This window comes from Dreissena polymorpha, chromosome 5 (genome assembly GCF_020536995.1).
Source record: "Dreissena polymorpha isolate Duluth1 chromosome 5, UMN_Dpol_1.0, whole genome shotgun sequence".
Lineage (NCBI taxonomy): Eukaryota > Metazoa > Mollusca > Bivalvia > Myida > Dreissenidae > Dreissena > Dreissena polymorpha.
This window is the reverse complement of record NC_068359.1, coordinates 37,785,747-37,811,152: the sequence shown is the minus strand read 5'-3', so window position 1 is coordinate 37,811,152 and position 25,406 is coordinate 37,785,747. Positions and strand designations below refer to the sequence as shown.

The following is a 25,406-nucleotide window of genomic DNA, read 5'->3' as shown; positions in this document are numbered from 1 at the left end:
AACTTTGAATGTTAGAACAAAAGTTGTATACAAGCATCGGTTGTACAAATTGTTTTTTGGATAGTCAGTACGTATTTGTAGAGGTTTAACTGGGTTCGAGGAACATGTATAATACGAAGGCTCGGTTTATAGGCAGATATGACAACATTATTTAGTATGTAGATATATCTCTTTTATTCTTTAAATAAAGACTCCGACCAAAAGTGGCTCTCACGTGTCTACAAGAAACCACACTGTTCTGGTTGATCTGGCATCGCCAATTGGTCTGCACAACGGCTTCATCAGGAATGCGCAGATAACCGGAACTCTCATACATGTACACTCTCGGTGACATAGTCTGTAGACACAGGGTACACGCACTTTAAAAGCCAGATCTTGCATCACTATTGTACAAATCACACCGCTCGAAGTGTCTGTTCTCGGTTAGAGACACAGTAATTTTGTGAAATTTTGTTTCTGTTGTAGTTGGTTAAGCGTTTAAACAGATATTTTCTGCATTGATAAATGAACTTTCAAAGTGATATGCAGATACAAACTAAAGGTGGTTTACTTTACACGACTGGTTTTGATGTAAGTGTTTATAAAATATTTATTCCATGACAAATCCTAAAGATATAGAGTTATTTACAAACGACAGGTAATGATACCGACAAGTCAATAGACCAGTGCAGCAATGAAGGGTTTTCTAGATGAGAAACAGCAGCACTGTCGTCACCATGACAGTGAAAAGTTCCGTCACTCTCAATGGCCCTGCGCCATTGCCAGGATCTGAAGATTAGTGGTAAAAATAAACTCATTTATATATAATATAACTTACTTGAATGCATTTGCAATTCATGTTTCGGGCTTTGAGCATAGCTTATTTGTAATGATAATAAGTTTACGATATGTTCTATATAATTGTCAAACATATGCAAATAACGTTTAACGCACTTATTTAATAAGAGCTTATTCAAGCAGTGTTTTAATTACCTTGAAAAATGCAGTCCCGAAATGTAAACACAAGCGTACAATAAAAGAGATAAATAATAAGCGGGAAATAAAACATACTCTTAAAAATAATGTGTTTTATTAAAAAGGGGTTGTTGGAATAAACATAAAACGTGCATAGAAAACGAATCGATTTGGGGGCTAAGCCAATTTGGTTAAAGTGCCATTTATATGATAATACGAATTGATTGATTATCAAGTTGGTGTGATTTTCCGAATAAGACTTTCACTAGAATTATATGTTTATAAATTAAAAAATGCCCTTTAGACACTGTTCTCTGGCTCTGGAAAAAATATAGTTGAACATTGTAAAGTAATTATGTATGAAATTGAACTTCGCAGATTTTGTGGGCGATAGTTCGAATCTCAACGGAAACGTTTTGGAAAATAATTTGGACAAAGTTTCCATTTTACATTAACGAGTATCATAATATTATTGCTGCTATATCAATAATATGTATGTCTATATTTTGGAGAAATATACTGTCGATATGTCCATTTAATACTACACGCGTTGTGCTGTTAGTGATTATTGTACCTTTGTTGCACTTTCCATTATCTGTAGTATAGCCATCATTACACGCGCATACCAGTGTTGTTTGTTTGCCTGATACACAACTTGCGTTTGAAACACACTCCTGTAGGCCAGTACTGCGCTTTTTTCGCTTGCCGGTGCCTGATGTTGCTATAGTTTGAACAAGTTAACAAAGTATCAAAAACATCAATAATGATCATACATATTTTGTAATACTTAACCACCGAAATTAGGATGACACGTGGTACACTTACTAGTAGTTGTTAAATCCGTAGTATTTGTAGTTGTCGAAATAGTTGTTGTTGCCGCAGAAGTTGTTTGTGCCGAGGTAGATTTCGATGCTTGGGAAGTTGCACCTGGCTGGATTGGTCAAGCGGTTGTGATTGTTGTTACAGTTGTTGCGACGGTTGATGCAGTTTCAATTGTGCATACTTGACCGGCCACTGAACATGGGTACGAAAAAAAATCATAAATAAACAAGAACTCAAATTTCGCTAACTTTATTTAACGAGTGTTGCAAGACCGCTGTTCTATTGTTATTTATGGATAATTATAAAACACTACCATATACTGTATAAAGACTTACGTATATTACAGAAATCATTCTCACAAACAGTGGTACTATTTTCACATTCTAACGTTGCATTACATGGACCTAAAATAAAACATAAGCTAATAAAATAATAACAATAATAAAGACTATTTATCATACGAATTCTCCTCGGCGGCCCATATCAGTTGATAAGGATGTTTACGCAGCTGTGTGTTGATCGTTATAAGGGCCATAAACGAGTATCATCAATAATGTATAATTCACATTATTGCGTGGATGTGTGATGTTTGTTATGTAATGTAAAGCTTTTCTTTAAACAGTTTGTCCGAACTATACATGGCGTAACAACAGGCAAAACCTCGAGACACACATATAAAACGTTTTTCTCTCTTAATACTGAACACAGGTGAGCGATGTATGGTTATCCTGGTACTCTGGTATGAGTTCAAGACGCGAGTCATTCGTCTGTACATGTTTTGTCTATTTGCTGTAGAAACTCCTCTGCGTAATTTGGCATTGAAAATCTACACATCACATCACAGTCATTATTCGCTTACTCCCACCCCCTGATAGATGACTACATGTGGGCAATAAATCATCGGCCAGTTGTACTGTTATACCTACGTGAACATCAGTCAAGATAGACAAGGTGTTACGGAAATACATTTTTGCTTTTAAGGCTTTTCGTGTTCATTATCAAGAAGGTCAAAAGTATTGATTAAACGAAATTGACGTTAGAAAATTTGATAAGAGAATGTAAATTCAACTCACCACAATTTTCTTTCTCACTTATAATTTCACTTTAAATGTAGATATGCTGACATTTTACCATTTATTTAACAATATAAAATGATATTTATTCATGAAAAAGTATGCAAAACTTAAAAAAGTTTATAATGCCATTATCATATTTGGTTTGAAATAGCTCTTTGTTCCAGCAGCAAAAAGGAACAGTATTTTCAATTCATTTAATTTTTTAGGCTAATTACTTCAAAACAGATTTCTTCTCTCAAATTCTTAACACAAGCGATCTAGTGCCGTGGAAACCCTCTTATCTGATATTATAGTTTTCAGATTCCTCTCGAATCGGCCTGTATAATATTCGAATGTATTCATTCGTGCCTGCTGGCGTTATGTAGAAGTCATTTAAGGTAAAAAGCTGGGTAAAACAGCTATGCCGAAAAAGCACACGAGTGTTCTTGACCAGTGTAAAGGTAAGATACTGGTTGACAACGTGTGAACTACTAGGGTAACACGTAATGCATCAACAACAAAGTAAGGGTAAACAGTTCTGTCTCTATGACTACCTACTTCGTGAGACGAAAACTATTGCTCGCAGATTTATTTTTATTTTTTATTTTCATCAATTATCTTATTGTATATTTTGAATTGTATATGGTGTCAAAAAAGTTTTGTAAAAGGAATTTCCAACATGAAATTATATTCTTCGTGTGATAGGTATTCGATATTCCAACAATATTCATTTAATATGATGGTGATTGCAAATTTTATTTTATATTAACTGATTTTCATTAAACCATTTTCATCATATTTTAAATGCTTTCAGAACGTTAAAAAAAGAGACATGTTGTTGTTGCGTTTAAAAAAGCTATAGCATAATTTTGAAAAATGAGTTGCGTCTTTGATTATGCAAAAGCGAACAACATCAGTGCCTTCAGCGCTTTGATATTACTTTGCTAAGTAGTCATGTATTTGATTAGGTTCATGCCCCTGGAGTCATATTTGGTAACGTCAAATGCCTAGAAGCAAATTAAAATCTTCTTATACGTTTCAAAATGGTAAACATAACGTCTGAATAAATGCCATCGCCCATTAGTTGCTGAATGAAAGGGGAGCAAACATGAATTTAAAATTCACAATCCGCAATACAGCCGTGACTTTTTTGCGACGGTGTATAAGCAGACAATATGGAATTCAGCATTAATCAAAGTGAACTTTTTTCAACATGTTTTCAAGCTGATACATGGTTGAGAGTAAATCTCATTTGCGCGAGTTTCGCACTTCAATTTCTATATTAAAAAACATGTCAGTGATTTCTGTGTGAACATCAACTTTCTCACTGAACTCAGGTTGAACAAAAGAATATCATAACCAATGTGTTTTATTTAAATATATCTTAGAGTAAATTAAGATGATTTGTTTTAGAGACTATAATATTACATTAGCTGAATTTATTCGTATACTGTAACAAAACCACAATGCGTTAATACTTAGAAAATTAAGACTGCAACCGAATGCGAATGTATCTTTAAACTTTGAATGTTAGAAAAAAAGTTGTATACGAGCATCGGTTGTATAAATTGTTTTTTGATAGTCAGTACTTATTTGTAGAGGTTTAACTGGGTTCGAGGAACATGTATAATACGAAGGCTCGGTTAAAAGGTGGATATGACAACACGGTTTGGTATGTAGGTTTATCTCTTTTATTCGTTAAATAAAGAAATCGGCTAAAAGTGGCGCTCAAGTGCCTGCAAGAAACCACACTGTTCTGGTTGATCTAGCTTTGCCAGTAGGTCGGCACAACGGCTTCATCAGGCATGCGCAGGTAACCGTAACTCCCATACATGTACACTCTCTATGACATATTCTGTAGACACAGGGCACACGCACTTTCAAAGTCAGATCAGGCATCAATTATGTGCAGATCACACCGTTTGAAGTGTCTGCTCTCTGTATGTGAAATCGTTACATTGTGAAATTTTGTATCTGTTGTAGTTGTTTTAGCGTTTGAAAAATATATTGTCTGTATTTATAAATGATCTTTGAAAGGGATATGCAGATACAAACTAAATGCGGTCTACAGTACACGACTGGTTTAGATTTAATTTTTTACAAATATTTTTTTCCACGACAAATCCTAAAGATATAGAGTTATTTACAAACGGCAGACAATCGTCCGACAAGTCAATGGACCACTGCAGATGAAGGGTTTTCTAGATGAGTAACAGCAGAACTGTCGTCACCATAACAATGAAGAATTTCGTCATTCTCAAATGTCCTGCGCCGTTGTCAGGATCTGAAGATTATTTTAAAAGAGTAGACTCATTTAAATATTATATAACTTATTTGAATGCATTAGCAATTGATGTTTCGGGTTTTGAGCACAACTTATTTGTAAGGATAATATGTAAACGATATATTCTATATAATTGTGAAACATATGCACATAACGTTAAACACGCTTATTTAATAGGTACTTATAGAAGCAGTTTGTTAATCTTATTGAAAAATGCAGTCCCAACATGTTCACTCAAGTGTAAAGTAAAGAGATAATTAATTAGCGGGAAATACAACATCCGCTTGTGAATGTGTTTGATTAAAAAGTGGTCGTTGAAATAAACATAAAACGTGCATATAAACCGAATGGATTTGGGGGCTTAGCCAATTTTGTTAAAGTGGCGTTTATAGGATAATACGAATTGATTGATTATCAAGTTTGTATGATTTTCCAAATGAGACTTTCACTAGAATTATATGTTTATAAATATACAAAATTGCCCTTGAGACACTGTTCTCTGGCTCTGGGAAAAATATAGTTAAACATGGTAAAGTCATTATGAATGAAATTGAATTTCGCAGATTTTGTGGGCGCTAGTTCGAATCTCCACCGAAACATTGGACAATAATTTGGACACCGTTTCCATTTAACATTAACAATTATCATTATATTATTGCCGCAATATTGAAATATGTGAGTCAAAAGTGGGAACATGCATTTTTTAATGTATGACTATATATCGGAGAAATATACTGTCGATATGTCCATTTAATACTACACGCGTTGTGATGTTAGTTTTTATTGTACCTTTGTTGCACTTTCCATTATCTGCAGTATAGCCATCATTACAAGCGCAGACCAGTGTGGTTTGTTTGCCTGATACACAACTTGCGTTTGAAACACACTGCTGTAGGCCAGTACTGCGCTTTTTTCGCTTGCCGGCTCCCTATGTTGTAGTAGTCGTAGAAGTTGTTGTTGCTGTAGTAGTTAATGTTGTCGTAGTAGTTGTTGGTGCCGCAGTAGTATTCGATGATTGGGAAGTTGCACCTGGCTGGGTTGGTCTAGTGGTTGTGATTGTTTGGGCAGGTGTTGTTAAAGTTATTGCGACGGTTGTTGTAGTTTCTTCTGTGCATATTTGACCGGCCTCTGAACATTGGTACGAAACAATTCATAACTAAACATGAATTTAAATGTTACCAACTTTATTTAATGAGTAAGACAAGACAATGATCTTTAAATAAGAGAAAACCGATGCGTGTGTTTAAATATATTAGTTTATTTCACTGCTTAGCATTCATTACATATACGTGTTCTATAACAAATGTAATTTTCGAGGTCCTTTGTTTTATATGTAAAATTAAACTGAATAAATACTTCCGTATAATTAATAAAGACTTACGTATATGACAGAAATCAGTTTCACAAACTGTGGTATTATCTGCACAATTTACCGCTGAATTACATGAACCTGAAAGAAAAGATAACCTAATAAAGAATAACGTCCGCAAATGTATTTTCAATGTTTAAGAAATGATCCACGGGAATCGATGGTTTTGACATTCGTATTTAATTAATTCTACTGATGCTGCATTGGAATAATTTTTGATAAAAGGTTATTGAGTATTTTCCTAATATATATAATAATGAAAAATAGTAAATAAATTAAGAAAACATCAAAGTGCTTAATTTTATTTGAACATTTGGACGGAGTTATACGCGTGTCAGAGTATACGTAATATACCTTCAATTCGGTCATTAAAACATTAAAACGAAGTTAAAAATATATTGGTTTACGTACTTTGCAAATTACATCGCACAATGTAGCAACACGACAGAAATACCACCGCCACCAAGAACGCCGATGGAATCATGTCGCGCACCTAAAGAAATAAAACAACGTTAAGTACACACACAATGAAACAAACCTAAACAACCATTACATGTATTTCTATTCAAAATTATGTCACACAAAATAAAATGTCATATCAAACACAAGGTCTTCTTATCTGCGTAATGTCGGGAGATAATTTTACACTAAGCACTTTAGACGGTCCCTAAAGCGACCATCTAATAAAACAGCGTTTCATTCGCAATTAACAAAACCTAAACATCCATTACATGTAATTTCTATTCCAAATTATTTATAAAAAAAGGCAAATCGACGCACTATCAAACACCAGGACGACTTATCTGCGTTATGTCTGGAGATATGACTATTCATAATTCGACGTCTCCTTGGTGACCCTTATCACTTGACAAGGATGTTTACGCAGCTGTGTGTTGGTCTTTTAAAGGGTAATGTAAAGAACGAGTTGTCATCAATAATTTATACCTCACAATATTGCGGATTTGTTTGCATTAGATTTGTTTGTTCTAAAGAAACACGTTTTGGTATAATTTCAATATTAATATATTGAAAACTAGAAATGGCGCGGCAGAGGCCGACGCGTATCCCCACGCCGAATGTTTGACCTAGGTGTGCCCCAGGGTTGGTAATGGGGCCATGCATAGCTGAGATTGACCGTATTGTCATAAGAGAAGTTCATCATCAATTAGAAGTGAATTGGTGTAGAAATGAAGAAGTTATAGTAAAAGGCAATTTTGGGTGGGTGTGACATATGTGGGCAGGGCGCCCCAGGGTTGGTAATGGGGCCATGCATAGTTGAGATTGACCGTATTGTCATAAGAGAGGTTCAGTATCAATTTGAAGTGAATCGGTGTAGAAATGAAGAAATTATAGTAAAAGGCAATTTTGGGTGGGTGTGGTCTATGTGGGCGGGGCGCCCCAGGGTTGGTAATGGGGCCATGCATAGTTGAGATTGACTGTATTGTCATAAGAGAAGTTCAATATCAATTTGAAGTGAATCGGTGTAGAAATGAAGAAATTATAGTAAAGGCAATTTTGGGTGGGTGTGGTCTATGTGGGCGGGGCCCCAGGGTTGGTTATGGGAACATGCATAGTTGAGATTGACCCTAATGTCATAAGAGAAGTTCAGTATCAATTTGAAGTGAATCCGTGTAGAAATGAAAAAATTATAGTAAATGGAATTTTTTGGTGGGTGTGGCCTATGTGGGCGGGCGCCCCAGGGTTGGGATTGGGGCCATGCATAGTTGAGATTGACCCTAATGTCATAACAAAAGTTCAGTATCAATTTGAAGTGAATCCGTGTAGAAATGAAAAAATTATAGTAAATGGAAATTTTTGGTGGGTGTGGCCTATGTGGGCGGGGCGCCCCAGGGTTGGGAATGGGGCCATGCATGGTTGAGATTGACCGTATTGTCATAGGTGAGGTCCAGTATCAATTTGAAGTGAATCGGTGTAGAAATAAAGAAGTAAATGTAAAATAACCTAAAAAAATGAGTGATAATTTCTGACGCGGCCCCACCCCAACCCCTATAACTTTTGACCCAGGGGTCAGAACAAAATTCCAAATAGTGCAGGGTCGCACATATGCTCATAGCTACCATGTGTGTAAATTTCAAGGTTCTAGTGCTTTTAGTGTAGGAGGAGATAGTGGCCAGGACGGACGGACAGACGGACAGACGGACGGACAGACGGACGGACGGCGGAGATCACCACAATATCCCCACCTTTTTTTCAAAAAGCGTGGGGATAAAAATTGAAACGATGCACTTGGTGAGAATTTTAGTGATCTTTCCAATAGTAAATACAATTCGGATTTGCTACTTAGTTTATCAAAACTAATCATCGATAATGTATCAAGCGGATTTTACACGTTACAGCACTGCATGGGTCTGAAGTTTTCTATTGATTATAAGTGAACATACACGTGAAACAGCCGGTAATAAACATGTTTACGCAGCTGTGTGTTGGTCTTTTAAAGGGTAATGTAAAGAACGAGTTGTCATCAATAATTTATACCTCAAAATATTGCGGTTTTGTTTGCATTAGATTTGTTTGTTCTAAAGAAACACGTTTTGGTATAATTTCAATATTAAATATATTGAAAAAAAATGAAACGATGCACTTGGTGAGAATTTTAGTGATCTTTCCAATAGTAAATACAATTCGGATTTGCTATTAAGTTTATCAAAACTCATCATCGATAATGTATCGAGCGGATTTTACACGTTACAGCACTGCATGGGTCTGACGTTTTCTATTGATTATAAGTGAACATACACGTGAAACAGCCGGTAATAAACATTAAAAAGAGGTATAGAGATCGGTATATTTGTCTTAAAAAAATGGAATGAATGAAGGCAAATATTATGGACGTATATATGGCCGGCTGTCTGCCCGTATTTAAAACTATGTAGGAAGAAGTTCCGTTTCACTGTTAAACATACACAATTAAACTTTGCCAGTTTCTTACGGTAGACGAAGTTGAACTTTTACGATTTCTTTCCGTCCCACGTTAGTCCGCAAATGTTACTTGATAATAAACAAACGGGTTGTTAAAGTTCGTTTAGGGAAAGAAAATTGGGTGGCACTATATAAGTGTGAATGTCCAGATCATGCATCTTGACTTAAAACTGATCGACCAGGCCTCTAGTCACGTAATTAATGTAAACATTTTAAGTTAAATAACTTTGAACACATGTTCTTCTCACGAATTTATAATACAGACAAGCGATCTAAGGCCGTCTCAACCTTCTTGTTTTCACTTTAAATTTTTCGGGTTTAAATTTACAGTATTACACTTCTCTAACAATTGCAGACATTCTTTCTAAGGTGATATTATCAGATGACTGACTGAACATCGATAATTGTAATACTGTCGAATCGGAAAGAGGGAGCTTAAGTAATTAATCTCAGTGGTACGAAACAAAAAATATTGTGCGAGTGTTTTCAGAACTGAATTGTATAGCACGTCAAACAATAAAAACATATATGATAAAGGTCAATAAACATGTATTGTATGTGTGTTTCAAGCTAGATAAGGACATGATATGTCACAATGAAACCATCATAAAGATCAATGATACATATATACTAATTGTAATTCTTATCTAATTTAGTGTAAAACCTTAACATTAAGTTAAAACAATACAATTGACATGTTGCATGTAGGGACAATATGACTGCGCATTTTCTTAAAGAGCATACTAACGGCTCTGCATTTGAGAAATAAAAAGGTGTGTAATCTAACTCGAAAGAACCCGACACTTGTCAAAGTGTACTGTTCTTAATCGACATTTTTTCCAGCTACTTTATAGTTGAGAGTAACCCTCCTTTGCGAGTGTTTCTGTGCTCTGACTGCACTTAGGTCTCAAAACAGAGTATTTTAAGTGGTGTCTTTTACTTAAAACGTGTCTTCCAAACGAACAATAAATGAACATTTTGTTTGAGATAATATTTCATTGCTTATCTAAATGTATTCGTAAACTGTAACCTTACCACAGTTTTTTTTTCAGAATTAACGACCGAAATTGAATGCGAATGTATTTGCTTTGCATTAAGTAATGGAAAAGTACTGTATACGACTATTATTCGTATGCATTATTTGTGTGATAGTGCTCATGTATATAGGCATTACGGATTTCATGGAGAATGTTTAATGTAAAGGTTCAGTTATTAGGCAGATAAGACAACACTATTTAATTCATAGGTCTATTTCATTTATTCACAAAAATCCGGCCAAAAGTGGCGCTCAAGTGCCTACAGGAGACCACCCTGTTCCGATTGATCAAGCATTGCCAGTTGGTCGGCACTTCGGCTTCATCATGCATGCGCAGACAACCGGAACTCACATACATGTACACTCCCGTTGATATCTCTTGTAGACACGGGGCACACGCACTTTCAAAGCCAGATCAAGTTTAAAAAATGTGCAAATAAAATAGCTCGAATGTTCTGCTCTCCGTTTGTGAAATCGTAAGTTTGTGCAAGTTTGTTTCTGCTGTAGTTATTTCAGCATTTGAAAAGTTATTTTCTGTATTGATAAATGCACTTTCAAAGTTATATGTAGATACAAGCTAAATGTGTTCTACTGATAAATCCTGTAGATATAAAGTCATTTGCAAAAGAACAGTCAATGAGCCGCTGAAGCGATGAAAGGTTTGCTAGATGAGAAACAGCACCATTGTCGTTACCGTGGAAATGGAAAGTACCGTCACTCTCAAATGTCTCGCGTCATTGTAAGGGCCTTGCGCTAATTAATGAGAAATAAAAAAAATACTTAAGTATCTATTACATAACTAACTTAAATGCATTTGCAGTATATGATAACTTCATTATTTTGTAAGTATAATGAATTTTTATACTGGTGAGAAAAACAACATGAACATAACGTTTAACACAATTATTTACATGAAGCATATTATATACATATGTACACGTAATTTGGTTTTCAGGAAAGAAAATGCAGGCCTGAACGTTTGTTACCACTGTCAGGTAAAGAAACGAATAATAAGTATGCTATAACCATTCCGCTTGAAAATGTGTTCGAGTCAAGAGAAGTCATGGAAATAAAAACAAAACATGAATAACAAACGGATGGATTTTAGGGCTTAGCAGATTAAGTAAAAATTGTATTTTGAAGGCTTAAACAAAATAATTTATTAACACAATAGTCTCATTTTCCGAAAAGACTCTCGGCAAAATAATTATATTTAACATATAATTTGTTTCATTGTTTAACTGTTCTTGGGGGCTGAAAAAGAATATCGAAGTACACCAAAACTCGTAACGAATGAACTTGAACTTCGTCAATTATGCGGGCGCGAGTTTATTATCACTGAGATCTTGTTTATAAAAAATAGTTCAGACACTGCTTCCTTTTTATTGACGATTCGAACAACATTATTGTTGCATTACAAATGATATATATATTAAAAGTGGGAACATGCATTATTCAATTTATGCAAATATATCGGAGAAATCCCGCGATCCCGCCGTATCATATTATGCGGATTTTATTAAAATATTTTTGTACCTTTGCACAACTTTTCTGGAGTGTAGCCACCGTTGCATTTGCACACCAGATCGCCCTGTTGGTCGCGCACACAACTTGCGTTTGAAATACACTCTTGTGTACTTCGTTTTCTTCTTCTTCTACCATTTCCCGCTGAATAATTGCAAGTAAACTTATACTTTATAAATAATAAGATGTACGTAAATAATTAAAATTACTGTTATTACCATTTTTTAACGAGAGAGCAATGTATAATTTGCAATATTGTGTGCATACAATCGATGCAATAAACAGAAGAAAATATCCTTAATGCAAAACGCCTAGCGACAAACAGTTCTTGCTTTAACATTTGCGTTTTAAATTAACTTAATTTTTTTTTATTTAGGCTTAAAAACGTATCCAAAACACACATGGGCATTTCTGTTCACGTGTGTTTTTATTAGGGATGGGACCGATTATTCGAATATTCGAAAATAGGTCGAATATTCGAATCCAAAATTCATATTCGAATATCGATTTATATGTTTTTTTAATAAAAAAAGTTATGCAAAGAAATTTAAAAAATGTATATTTTTTGTTCAGTGCAGACTTCTTTAGTGCATCCGTCTTTGTTTGCATAACAGCTGCCATCAATTAACGAGATGATAATTGGCATACTGAAGGGTATCATGAGAGGGGTAGTGTCTTTTTTTATTTTATCTGGCAGTTTGCACGGGTGTTAATACACCGCGTTTAATCTATTGTCGAAGAAAATTCACGTGTTATTAACAGTTCGGTGTCTCGCAATTATATACATTCATCTTATCAGAATGTAGTTGCTCAAATATTAACCAATTACATTTGTTTTGTAACAATAATAAATTAATATACGGTCGAGATCGTTCATTCAAACTCGCAATATTTTCAAGATTCGTCTACAATTTCTATTTTAACGACAGCATACACGAGTAAAGAGAGTCACGTGTCTGTGTCGGAAATATATCCGATCGTTTGTGGATTGGTCACCAAGAGCCTTGTATCTTGCTCAACAGACAGTTCCATCGCTCATCGAGTGAAAAAGGCGATCCGTGATGATTTGGTCCATCGATTCCAGAATCGGAAGAAGCAGCAAGGTCAACGGCTGCATTGGGTGCCCTATTGGACCCGCGTTATCAGAAACTGGCGTTCTTCTCGTCCAAACAACGGAAAATAACTCAGGATACGTTGGAGTCGCGCATGGACGATTTGCCCCTTAGGTTCACAATAAACAACGGTGACATTGAGACCCATCAAAACGCAGTTGGACTTCCTGGACTTTGGCTCACCGGAGAGTACGCTGGAGGATGAGCTTCAGTGCTATGTAAACGAGAAGTCCGTTGGCATGGATCCTCTGCAGTGGTGGCGGGAGAACGAGACACGATTCCCAAAGGTGGCAGTGGTAGCCCGACGTGTACTCTCGGTGCCCGCGACGTCAGTGCCATCCGAAAGGGTGTTTAGTTCAACCGGCTTACTGCTCAGTAAGTTGAGAAACAGACTCTCAAGTTGCATCGTGGATGCCATCGTGTTTCTGAACAAAAACCGTGTAAATGTCTGTGACGTTGACGAGGATGAAGCGTAGATGAATGTATTGTTTATTGTTGAAGATACGATAGCGATTAACTGTTTTGTGAATGCACACTGCATGTACATAATAATTACGAAACTTGAAAACTAGTTCGTATATGCATGTTGTCTGAATGTGTACCAGTATGTTGTTGCTACGTTATCTTTGTTTAAATAAAAAACAACTTGTGCACAAGGGTTTTGTTTGTGTTTATTTTAAAGTACAAATGAGGAATATAATTTATATATTATTAAAGTTCTATCCAAGTTTTGACATCGTCGTGGTTTTGGAGTCCGTACTGAAAAAAAATGCGAAACGAAAAGAACAAATATAATATAAGGGAAGTAATCCAAAAAGGATATTGAAATAAATCTGAATTAGGGTAATGTTTACCGGCAACATGTGAAATAAATAACTGTTATGAAACTAAATGTATTAAGCGAATATAAAGAGAAAAATAATCATGTATCGATCTCAAAAGTGATAAATCTATCTCATTTTCCACTAATGCATATACAAAACGATTGAAAGTGTAATGTGTGGCAATGAGTAACAGTACTTTACTCCGGACGGGCGTAAGTTCGGACATTTTAATTTTATGTCTAAAATCGAATATTCGAATATATTCAAATAAAGGAAAACGAATATTCGAATATCATTTTTGTATTAGAATCCCATCCCTAGTTTTTATACATGAAAACCAATGATGTTTTAAAAAGTGTTTACTTGGAAAAGTAGCCTCCGTTTTTGAAACTGTTGTGGTTAACTCCGTCGGACTTGTAGATGCCAAAGTAGTGGGCAGTACCGTTGTTGTACTCTGTGTCTGGGTAGAGACAACTGGCTGGGTCGATCCAGCGGTTGTGGGTCTTTACGAAGCGGTTGTTACAGTCGTGGCGACAGTTGTTGTTGTAGTTTCTGTTTGGCACTCTTGACCGACCATTGAACATGGATAACCAGAACGCAAATGTCGCACCATTTACATCACGAGTATTTAACGATAATACTATTTTACGAGATGCGACTTACATTAAGTATTGAGATTTATCGTTCTATTCAAATGCTCGTAATGGGTAACTACAAAACAATGTTTAACATAGTTTGCTCGTAATTGTCTGTAATATGAACAAACCCGACCAGCTCTCATATAAGAAACATTTTTTGACTATGTTGACATACGTATGTGGCACATTCCATTTTCACAAACTGTAGTGTTATCTGAACATAACGTCGTTGCATTACATGAATCTGAAAGAAAGGAACAACGGGTGAAGAGTAATATCCGAAAATATTTTTAACAATTTTAAAAGACTCACTTTTATGGGATGATCTGCTTGAATCGATGGCCTTGGCAATGCATTTAATTTAAAACTTATTATGTAACGTTGTATACAATGCGTTTTACTGCTGTTGTCATAGAATACTTAAAAAACATATTCTCACAATATTTATCTATGTAATGCTTTACGAAAAGACCATGTACTTTCTTCATGTTTGGTTATAATTTTAACGAAGTAGTACTCGTTGTATGGTTTGAATTAATATACCTATAATAATGCAAAGAAATTAAAACAAAGTTAAAATTACATCAGTTTACGTACCGAGCGTATCGCATCGCACAACGTAGAAACTCGGAAGAAATACCACCGCCACAAAGAACGCCGGTGGAATCATGGTGCGCACTAACCAGAAATAAAACAACGAAACGTGTTCACGCAATAAAACAATTACAAGTAAATACTTTTCCAAAACAAAAATAAGATAAAGACTCACTAAAAAACACCAGATCGACCAACATGCGATATGTCTGACGATAGGATTATTTATAATACGACGTCTCCTTGGTGACCCTTATCAGTTGACACGGATGTTTACAGAGCTGTGCGCTGGTCGTAAGAGCCCTCTGAAGAATCGAATTGTCATCAATCGTTTATAACCCACACTATTGCCTTTTTGTTTGCATAAATTGTGTTTGTTATAACGATTACACTTTTACTATTATTGCACTATTATAATATAGACAATGGAGTGACATTATACATTCTGTGATCATTTAAGTGACTTTTGTTTATGAAAACTCACCGTCGATATATTATTAAATCGTTAATACCGTTTTGTATTGTTTTAAAAACTGAATATTAAAGGCCCTGCGTTTGTTTATTACAAGTGCAACAGGCAATAATTAAAATGAACAGTTTGAAAAGACGTTGTGACATTTTGAGCTCGAAACATTTATCTAAAATGGAATAAACGAAGGAAATCACCATGAACCTCTTTTCGTCTGTAGACGCACATTTGTCGGCAGAATTACTCCACTCCTCAACGTACAACATTAAAACCTGATTGAATTGTTTATTTCGATATTTGGAAATGTGCTTGTTTGATTTGTATGTTCCACGTCAAAAAATACAAAAGTAATCAAAGAGGAAGGAAGACATACATATTGCTCTTTCTAATGTTATCGCATGTATTAATTAAATAAAAAAAATTTGCAATGTGAAATGCCAGTTAGGAAGTATTCATACATTGCTTTGTGTACATTGTTTTCATAGATAAGTCAGTAACCACATATGTGGGCAGATGTTTGCTGTGTGTATGTTCATTCTAGAACGCGATGATTTGTTCACCTTGTGTAAGCTCTTGGCAAACCCTCAACTGGCTGTAATTCTTGTCCCTTTGCATGCCATCGTGGGCTATATATTTTGCTATGTTTTACAGTACAGTCAAATGCAAATGGCACTACTAGGTGGTATTCATAAATCTGTTTTAAGTGATACTTATTGTTCGAGTTGTGATATTGACGTATTGTCATGCGTGTTATTTTCTCTTTCAACTCTTCGTTTAACGTCTAGTCATGACACGTTGTTATGGGTAAATAAAATACTGATATTTCATTGATCAAACGTAAATAATTAAACTTGCCAAATGCGCATTAAACCGTAACAAATCCATAAAAAAAACACTTTTCTATTGGCGTTCATCAATTGGAGATTAATTTTTTGTGGCATGAGTGGTACACATGTGTTAAGGGGCACAAACATATTATGTGCTCTCATTAGCATTATATCAGCGTGTAAAAATGTGTTCAGGGGAAGCTTTTTCTATGTAACCTTTATCCGTCGTGAGTCGTATGTCATGTGTCGAGTGTCATGCGCCATATGTAACTGTTTTCGCGAGCCGCCTTCCCGTTTGACACATTATTTTGAAGAAAAGTGACAGGAATGGTCCTCGTGTGACCCACTTTCAAAGTTGTTTAGTACACATGTGAGTAGCACATCTATATAATGAATATGAAAAAAAATGAAAATATGACAAGAGTGGAAGTTTGAAAATCGATAAAATACCAAAGTTCGGAGGTTTAATGCCCTATGAGTCAATACTGAAAATGCTTTCAACGTGGGCATCAGCGTGCGTGCAAATGAATCGAATATTTGAGCTCGAATGTTCGGAAAATATATGGCTTCTCTTGTCAACGTACATGATTTATAACTACTTAGAACACGTTGAGAAGCGAAGAAGAGATCTTCCGCAATTGTTTAATTCCAAACTTTATGTTTATAAGAATGCGGAGGCTTAGGCGTATACACTGATGTTAAATATGGCAAGGTATTTGGAGACATGAAACCTATGTTAACTATTCCAGACAAAATGTTATCATGATTGGAAAATCATTTATGAATGTAATTATTTTTTGCCAGTTAATATCTGCTAAAGATATGCAACAGAAAATAAATTCATCTTTTCTCGTTCATGATATATGACCAAGAGCCAAAATGATGTCCAGAAAATGAGATGACATAATCCACGTTTTCTTATAAATTAAAGGCTCTATAAAGGTGACGATCCGTAATTATTTGCCGATTTTTAATATATTTTTTCATATTTTATTTATAAAAGTTATCAAAAAACAATATATAAATGCTATTGGACATTACCATAAAATAATGAGCAATACAACTTGTATTGAGCTCAAAATACAGTGTCCTCCAAGTCAATTGTGTTTGCAAGCAATCAGTTTATTTATATCGCTGTTTACTCGGGAAAGTGACAGTAAAAGTGACTCAGGTCACCAAAAATATATCGTTGATTTTCAACGTTTTCCGGTGTCACTCACAAAGTAGGTCTCTTTTAAATGGTTTAAACGTTTGTAGTGATCGAATAAATTATTTTCTGCTGATAAAAAGTTGTTTAAAATAGAATTAAAATTGAATTTTATTTCGGCTATTTTTAGCATACGTCAGCGCTCTGAGGCTACACACCACGTTGGTTGCAAAGTTGTAAACATTTCTTCCAATTATGAAACGGGTATATCTTCCATAATTCTTGACAACATTGCACCTAAGCTGTGTTATAAGCATTTTTTATGCAAGAGCAACTGAGATCCGGTAAAAATTAGACCAGTTTATATGCATAATAATTGGATTTGTCACCTTTATAGTGCGTTTAAGTTATTATTTGCTTGCCACAAGTATGTATCATTGTGTTTACAGTACAGTATATATTCATTTGAAATTAAAATTATCTTAAGCCAGTAAGTGATATTTTACATTAGATAAACTATAAATGGACGTACGAACGGATCTGAACATTTAAAAGCGTGTGGCTATATAAACATACAAGGAAAACAATCTAAGTTTGAAGTTTTCTTAAAGACTGTAAAATCTCTCTTGTAATTGGTGCATAATTGTGCTTAGTTAATGAATAATCATATATGTTTGGACGATCTCGAAATACATTCGATATTTTTTTAGCTTTTTTGCTCACATTTAAATTTCCCTCTATCTTAAAAAAATATTTTTTGTTTCAAGTTAAGGCAAATAATCCTAAAGATTGTTTATGAGGTGTTATCTATTCTTGTTTTTACGTACTTGAAAAAAACATATTGCTTGATTAAGCTTAGTTACGCCATGGACTTTTTAAGTTATTATTTTTAATTTTCTACATAAACTGCCTGCACTGGAAGAAGATATATGGTTTCTTATTAGTGTAACGCAGTTAATGCCATTTTCTTGCATAAAGAGTTTCATCGCGTCTGTTACATACGTCAACGAGCACCATTTTGACAATGTTGAATATGAATGAAAGATTCTCCATTTGCTTTTTTAAGTCTTGTTAATGAGATAAACAAAATCCTTTATCGATATCTGCTTAAGATATTCAATTGACAATAAATGCATGTCTTCGCGGTCATGATATATGATCACTGACCAAGAGCCATAATTATGTCCTGCACATGATATGAAATATTCCACGTTTACTTAAAAGTTAAGTAAACGTTGCTTGCCACACATGTGCATTACTGTATCTACAGCATATATACATTTGAAATTTTAGACGTGTTAACGTTCCCATAATACAATGCGATCGGTCAATACTGACTATATACACTTTGAGGCACAATACTTTGCAATTTATACTATTTTAGGTTTAAGTTTAACATATTTTTATGTTACATAAATACATTCATTTTTAAACATGTCTTCTGAATATCAGGTTACTCAAGGGGTTGTTTATTATATTATGAAAGCGATTTTTTTTTAGTGCGCTGTCTATGAACAATGCTTGTTTATTCCTGTAAAAAATACGATAGAGATAGCCGATAGGTATAGAGATTACAGATTTAGTTTGAGGGCTTGTCGTTGCAAAACGTTTTTTAAATGTATTTTTTTTTAATTTATTGCATGTAGTATTTTTATGCAAGCAATTGCGGTCTGATACTTTTCCTTGAAGTGAAGTATATTTGATCTAAATAAATATACATTTGGCATGTTCTCATCTTTCTATCAAGTAACCATCTTATATTAAAATTTAACCACCCTTATCACGCAACAGATGTTATATAAGGATTGATTAAGCAAACATATCTGTTTTTAACTATTCGAAAAATGTGTTTCATGTTTTTGACGTTGTAAACATCGGTGTCTTAAAAAAATCACACGCAATTTAGCTGCGATTTTTTTAACATCCAGTTTGCCATTTTTAAAGCGATTATATTTTTAGAACTTATAATAGGCTTTACGGGAAAATACACCAGTTTCATTAGTATATTTGTTACATATTTGTATTTCACAATGTCTTAAATTAATAAGCTTTAAACTGAGAGTGAAGTATTGCTTAAACCGCAAAACCCAGCTTATAAAAAACTGTGTTCTTTTTTTTGCCGTTTACACTCGCAGCTTTTTGAGGAAATGTCAGAAACGAACCCATGATATGTTGTTAAGATGTAGATGTATTTGTAAAGAAAGGAGAGAATAACTTTTTTTAAGTTTTACATACATTTTTAATAAAACGCCCACAAGCCCTTATCGAAAACAATCGTCATGATTTGTCCGAAAATGTTATGAATAATTTCAAATATAATAAATGATTTCTGTTTTCTAGCTTATGAAACGAGATAAAACCTGTTTGATATTTCGAAATAATTGTTGGGTAATGATGTATTGTATCTGATGCAAGTTTATCAACAGGATTTTAAAAAGTTATAAATATCCAGTTCTTAAACAATTGATTTGGTTAGTTTCTTTTTCGAGACTACTTATGATATCTTGTTTATGGGATATGGAAAAATATTGTAAGCATTATGCATACATGTAGTTAATACAACTTTGTACAAATCCCTATTTCAAAATATTAGTATGATATTTTAGGTTAAAAGGGGCCTTTTCACGTTTTGGCAACTTGACAAAATAAAAAAAAAGTTCTATGTTCGCAAATTTTCGTTTAAGTTATGATATTTGTGAGGAAACAGTTACACTGAACATTTACCATGCTCTAAAATAACCATAATAGGCATCTTTTGACTATTAAAAAACCTGAAAATTATAAAGCGTCGCAACGCAAAACGATTGAATAATTTGGAGAGTTCTGTTGTTGTCGTTATATTTTGTGAAACTACGAGGATAACTTATAAAAAGTATGCAATACATCCTCCATTATTGAGCACGGATGGTCGAGTGGTCTAAATTGTAAACTTTTTACTCCAGGACTCTATGGGTAAGTTGTTCGAGCCCTGTTGAGGTTTACTTTTTTTACTTTTATTCTTGATTTTTACTGAAGCTGTTTTAGATCAAATGTTTACATTTATCAATATAAAGCATTTAATAACAAACTTCAATACATGTCAAATCTGTGGAAAGGCCCCTTTAATAACTTCAAAAAAGATTTCTTCTCACAAATTCGTAACATGTAAACCCTCTTATCTGATATTATAGTTTTCAGATATTTGTTAACATATTTATACCTCTAGCTTCAAAGCTAAAGTTTTTATGGTGATTTATCCGATGACTGTCAAACCATGTATGTATTAATGTAAAAGCGGACTATAAACTTTTTTGACAGCTTTATCGTGCAAAAATTGATAGATCTTTTATAAGATGATGCAAGATTGTGCAGGATTTGTCATAAATTCTTATTTTAATGTATGTGTATTTTTAATGAGTATTGCTTGATGTCTCTGGGTCTGCCTTTAAGGCTTGTATTCATTTGCTTCTTAATATTAAATCACGTAAACTTGTTTTATTAGTAGCACAGCCCCATTAATATTTTTATTTAGGACTGCCCTTGGAATTTGTTCACGTCATTATGTCATTATGGATTTTTGTGACGTCATACGACCGACTTTCCCAGTTGTAATCTACATGCATAGGTCATTGGGTTTATAATGTTCCATTTTATTTATATTTTCTCTCTGATAGGCGTTTCTTGTTTGATTTAATTATTTTTAATTTGTTTAGCAGTCACATAAACAACCAAGCTATGTAATATGGAATTTTTACACCCATTATTGCTGCTTCTTCCTGTATTTGCGCGATGATTATCTGAGATATTAACTCTATGATTCTACATTCTCAAATCTTTTCTATAAAGAAGGAATGTAGTTGACAATTGTTAATAGTTTTATTTGATGGTTCGTCAAAAAGTTGTAATTCTGTTACTCTTGTATCTTCAATGCAATTGAGTAATTAAATAGTAATTAAATTGAATGCGTTTTAATTCCCTTTTATTATTGTTTAATTTGAGTTACAATGCTATGACGTTAAATTTTATTTACACTTAAATGTATTATGAATATTGCTGGGCCAAGTGTGAGGTTGAGCGCTCTATAACCAGGTTTAAACCCCCAATGCTTTGCATTGACCGTTCCAAGGCGGTGACCCCAGCTTTATTCATATTTTGTGTTTATGTTGGTTTGTATTGTGCTGTATTGTGCTGTTTTGTACTGTTTGGGCAATCGGTCACTTGCCTTAAATAAAGGACCAACTAATTGTTTTTAATGAAAATTCAATACTGCTCCAGCAGCTGGAGTTTCACTTCTTTATATATTTTTTTTATTTTTTGTTTTTATTTGATATCAACTGGCTGCACTGATAAACTTGTATGGTCTATTGTTTGGTATACGCAGTGTATATTTTACTGTATAACGTCAGGTGAACATATACGTGCAATAATACAATTTCTCTATATCTACTAAATATATTCAATTTAAAACACACGCATTATTTAGTTATCATTATATGTGGTCACTGACAAGGAGACAAAAATATCATCGCCGTTGTATAATTGAATATGAAGAGTCTTCATCGGTTTGCTAATGTCGTTGAGACTATTGATTTTACTGTAATGTTTTAAACTAATTAGTGTTTAGATAGCGAACATAATCTAAAGGCCATTCTCAATATATAAGTTTTTAATGACCCACGCCAACATGTTAGTGCGACAATATTGACCACAACTATGTAATGTTTGCACCATTTTATGTATTCCCATTTTACTAATCAGTCATAATATATATGTTGCTGTTAATGTTTTTACACTATTATTATTATATTGCTGGTTAACAGTTCATCGTGTAAATGTATCTCCGTGATTGATGCTTCACATTTTCGTAACACATTACACCAAACATAAACGTAGAGGGTATGTAGTTGTTTGAAAAATGCGTATGTTTTAGAGCCTGTTTAAACTACAAATTAGCTTTATGTGTATCAAAGTTGACGTCCTTAGTAACGAATTAATTTAGGTGGTACGAACAAATATATAATCAAAGTACTGACAGTACTGGTGTGACGATGCTTTTGAAGAGGATGGATATAAAACATCAATTTAAGTCTATCTATATCCCCACAATTGTGTATGTTGATACCAACATTTGGGTACGATAAAAAATTATGGTACGAAAATTTTGGGTACGAAAAAAAATTTAGTACGAAAACAATTGCGTACGAAACATTTTTGGTACGAAAGAAAGTTTAGGGGTACGGGGAAGTAGTACCCGTGGGTAACTTGACCCATTGAGCGAAACTGGGAGGCGGGTCACATTCTTGTTCATTAAGTATGGCAATACCTTCATGATGATTCTCGAAAGTAGGTATGAGCACATAGCCGGACCATGTGAGCTCAATCGTATGAGCACTTGACTATCCGAGTTCGCCCACGAACATATGGATAAGTTAACTAATAGCGAAATGATCTTATACATGTATATGCTGAAATCTAACAATCGAACGAAATATCAAACATGGTATGTACACTTAGGTGGTTGTGTAATTTCTGTTAGAATATCGTAATCAATATGTAAATTGTAAATGATTGTGCCCGCACTTGAGTTTGTTGCCTTGTTTGAGTCTATACGCGCCTAGGCTGCACCCAGTCTGTGTATTTGTGTTTTTCCAAGGTAATTAGTTATCTCCGCGCTGAGGCTGCATAATGTTGGGACCCGGAGTGTGTCCAGCACTCCTACCTAATAAGATTAGATTGACGACAGTTGGGACGAATTTTGAATGATAGCTGCAATTTGCAGCTATTTGTTTTGTACTGAAATACTTTTTAATTTTTTATATGGTCAAATGCTGCGGGGGGGATGAGATTATCCGGAAGAAAACACCTGTCCGGAATGGTGACCACAAAACAGACAAATTATAACATTGCGCCGGGAGCGGGAATCGAACCGGTGTCGTAAAGGTGAAAAAGCGAACGTCCTTACCACTGCGCTAGCGGGACGAACAATTACGCAAAGAAATGTTGTTATGTCTATATATATCATAGCAGTGCAGCGTTTACAATTTGCAGGTTCGAAATTGTTCGCATTCTTTAGTTTTGTGATCGGGTAAAAAGTTAATATTACATGTTTTTATTATCAACTTATTTACTAAATCGAGAACAAATATCAAACAAAATAGAGAAAATATATAGTTGTTTCATTGGTCCATAAAAATAAAATGGATGTAAAATTACTAATTTTAAATTAACGTTCTGATACACTTATTGAATCTGTTTCCCCAGGATATGCTGTTCTATTAATTTTTACCTTTATCAACACGAACGACAACTCTGCTAGGAGAATGTTATCAATGAAAATCAACGAGCAATCTCCTACGCAGTGGCGAATGCCAAGGGAAGTAACTGAAAAATCGAGTTATCTCAATCGGACTGGCTCGGTCTTTTACATAGGTCCCCATTGTGAAGAATTTTTTTACTGGTCATCAAACCATAGACGACGCTGTTCCAGCATCGTCAAAAATGTGCGAATAATTTCAGAACTGAATTGTATAGCATGTCAAACCATAAAAACATACCGATGAAAAAGGTCAATAAACGTGTATTATATGTGTGCTTTAATCTAGATAAAGATATAATATGTAACTATGAAACCATTATAAAGATCATTGATAAAGCTATACGTATTCCAATTCGTATCTAATTAAGTGTAAGTAAAACATAAAATTTACATGTTGCATGTAGAGACACTATTTCTGTGCCTGTCCTTAAAGAGCATTCTAAATGCACAGCATTTGAGAAATACAAAAGTGTGTCATCCAACACGAAAGAACCCGACAATTAATAAAGTGTACTGTTCTTAATCAACATTTTGTTCCAGCTACTTTATAGTGGAGAGTAACCCTTCTTTGCGAGTGTAGTTTCAACTGTAGTTTACTCTTTATAAATATCGATGTATAAGTGAACAGTATGCTCTCACAGCAACATTAGTGAACAGTATGCTCTCACTCTCAAAAAAAGAGAATATTATTAGTAGTGTCTCTTACCTAAAATATGTCTTCCGAACGAACAATAAATGAACATTGTTTGATTAAGGACATATCACTTTCTGAAATGATTGAAAACGCTTTAAAAATGGATACCAATTTTTCTGCTACCTTTATACCTGTGATTTAAAATTAGTTATATATCAGTCACCACTGGAGTTTGCAATACTAAACTGCATACAAAAATTGAATATGTCCATTATTTAGTTCTACGACCTGTGAAACAATAGCCAAATCGCTGGGCGTCCACACACAAATAGGAGACCAATTGGACACAAACTTTTTGTTCACATGTAAAAATGAATATCTAAAGAACAAAGTCTTAGAGGATTGTAATGTAATTTACCCCCGTTGAGAAGAACAGTCCCTAATTAACACGTCTCACACTAATGACGTTCGGTATCGCCATCTTTTTCATTCATAACAAAATGTAAACAAACCAGCATGGCTCGAAAATGACACTAAAACAGTTTTGCACATCAAAACTACTCACATTTAAAAAATATTAACTGTTATGAAAAATGCATACCTTGAAATGAACGATCACAACATATTTCTCAGCTATGACGCCTAAATAAACACGATGAAAAATTGACATGACGATGGTTTTCCATTTTTACAACCGTATAACTGTATTAGTACGCCGCACGAATCACGAACGATAACTTTGTATGTTTTTTTTTATACAAAAACACTATAAATGTTAAAAATACATCATGCATACAGGTTTTTCTGATGTCTATTTGCATTTTATTCGTAATAGACTGAAATTTATATCCAAAAAACACAAATACAACTGCTTTCCAATTT

General features: G+C 34.3%; 2 protein-coding genes across 18 annotated transcripts in view; both read right to left on the bottom strand.

The window, feature by feature from the left end:
• LOC127881685 (uncharacterized) overlaps positions 1-7,333 on the bottom strand; it is a 62,037-nt gene extending 54,704 nt beyond the window's left edge. For both annotated transcript variants that reach the window (XM_052429791.1, XM_052429789.1), the window contains exon 1: positions 7,265-7,333. In XM_052429791.1, coding sequence (XP_052285751.1) covers positions 7,265-7,318 — 54 coding nt within the window. In that variant the 5' untranslated portion in view covers positions 7,319-7,333. The remainder of the gene's footprint in view (positions 1-7,264) is intronic.
• The window catches only part of LOC127881615 (uncharacterized), a 136,491-nt gene that overhangs the window by 84,568 nt on the left and 26,517 nt on the right, over positions 1-25,406 (bottom strand). For 6 of the 16 annotated variants that reach the window (XR_008050174.1, XM_052429656.1, XM_052429648.1 and 3 more), the window contains 3 exons: positions 6,896-6,977; positions 6,497-6,565; positions 5,905-6,243 (listed from right to left, as the gene is read on the bottom strand). The exons of 1 other annotated variant lie outside the window; for it this stretch is intronic. The gene's annotated coding sequence lies outside the window, so the exon portion shown is untranslated. Of the gene's footprint in view, positions 1-4,508; positions 5,116-5,904; positions 6,244-6,496; positions 6,566-6,895; positions 6,978-7,200; positions 7,283-15,327; positions 15,350-25,406 lie in introns of those variants that run through there. 9 more of the 16 variants (XM_052429660.1, XM_052429657.1, XM_052429651.1 and 6 more) reach the window with 7 other exon arrangements.